This window comes from Phytophthora parasitica (genome assembly GCF_000247585.1).
Source record: "Phytophthora parasitica INRA-310 unplaced genomic scaffold supercont2.10, whole genome shotgun sequence".
NCBI lineage: Eukaryota > Oomycota > Peronosporomycetes > Peronosporales > Peronosporaceae > Phytophthora > Phytophthora nicotianae.
This window is the reverse complement of record NW_008648996.1, coordinates 452,617-453,665: the sequence shown is the minus strand read 5'-3', so window position 1 is coordinate 453,665 and position 1,049 is coordinate 452,617. Positions and strand designations below refer to the sequence as shown.

General features: G+C 43.1%; 1 protein-coding gene across 1 annotated transcript; it reads right to left on the bottom strand.

The window, feature by feature from the left end:
* Positions 1-455: 455 nt before the first annotated feature.
* PPTG_06721 (hypothetical protein) lies at positions 456-1,049 on the bottom strand (the record flags this gene model as incomplete). The annotated part of the gene is made up of 1 exon (XM_008900763.1): positions 456-1,049. The coding sequence occupies one exon, from the start codon at positions 1,047-1,049 to the stop codon at positions 567-569; it is 483 nt and encodes a 160-aa protein (XP_008899011.1). The 3' UTR covers positions 456-566.

Below are 1,049 nucleotides of genomic sequence, written 5' to 3'. Positions count from 1 at the left end.
CATAGAGGGCTACCAAATCCTTTCGTCTTTTTGCACCATTTTTGAACAAGGTCCAACTTGATTCCCGAGCATGGAAGCACGTACTTGTGAAATTAAAACCATTGCTATTCTGGTTCATACAGAATACATTGTAGATAATAAAAAGGCTAAGAGCCACAGATGGACCTAAAACATGTAGTCAGTTGTTTGACCATCCTGTTAGAATTTATAAATTTCGAATTTACCTTCGTGGAATAACCAACGTCGAATAATTGATGCTAAATCGTGATTCTAAAAGGGTATATTTATAAAATATGGATGAGCTCAACTTAAGTAGCACATACATCAAATAGTTCCTGTGTCAGGCTGTCCGAAGTACTGACCGTGCACTACCACGATCGAGGAGATATACCTCCGCGATTTCTAAAGCTATGAAAAAATAGTGCTAGTAGTTTGATAAAAGAATGCTATTTACACACTGAGTCAGATAGTCAGCTCTTTCTGTACGAAGATTCTGCTTCGTATCAGCGGCACTTTTGTTAGCACCCAATCGAGCGACTATGTTTGGCAAGACCCTGCATTGAGATTTATGGAAGCTTTTCACGTTGATAGACACCGAAGCGATTCGCAATCGTATTGACCACCTCACCCGATATGCCACGTTCTTCAAAGTATTGTCGGACAGAAGCTGGAGACATATTGTCCTCTTTCCACGTCGGGAAGGCGTTCTTGTAGAGATACTCATCGCGTGTATACTTGCTGAACCACGTATCCAACTTAGCCTTTCGTTTCGCTGCGCTGTTAGCTTTCGCCGCTTCCCTCTGAGCCACTTTGAGTGTCTTTGCATTCTTGAAAGCACTTGTTCCCGGCAACATCTTCTTCAAGATGTTTAAATTAAGAGCCCTCTCTTCCTGCTTGTCGCTTTCCGCGTCTTTCAACCGCAAGAAACGGGTTTCCCCCGTTTTGCCTTCTCCAGCACATCGATTGGTGATTCCATTTATGAAGATTGCGCTGCCACTTGCTACGAGCGAGGCTACAGCAAGCACTAATAGAAGCACTGGTGATCGCAT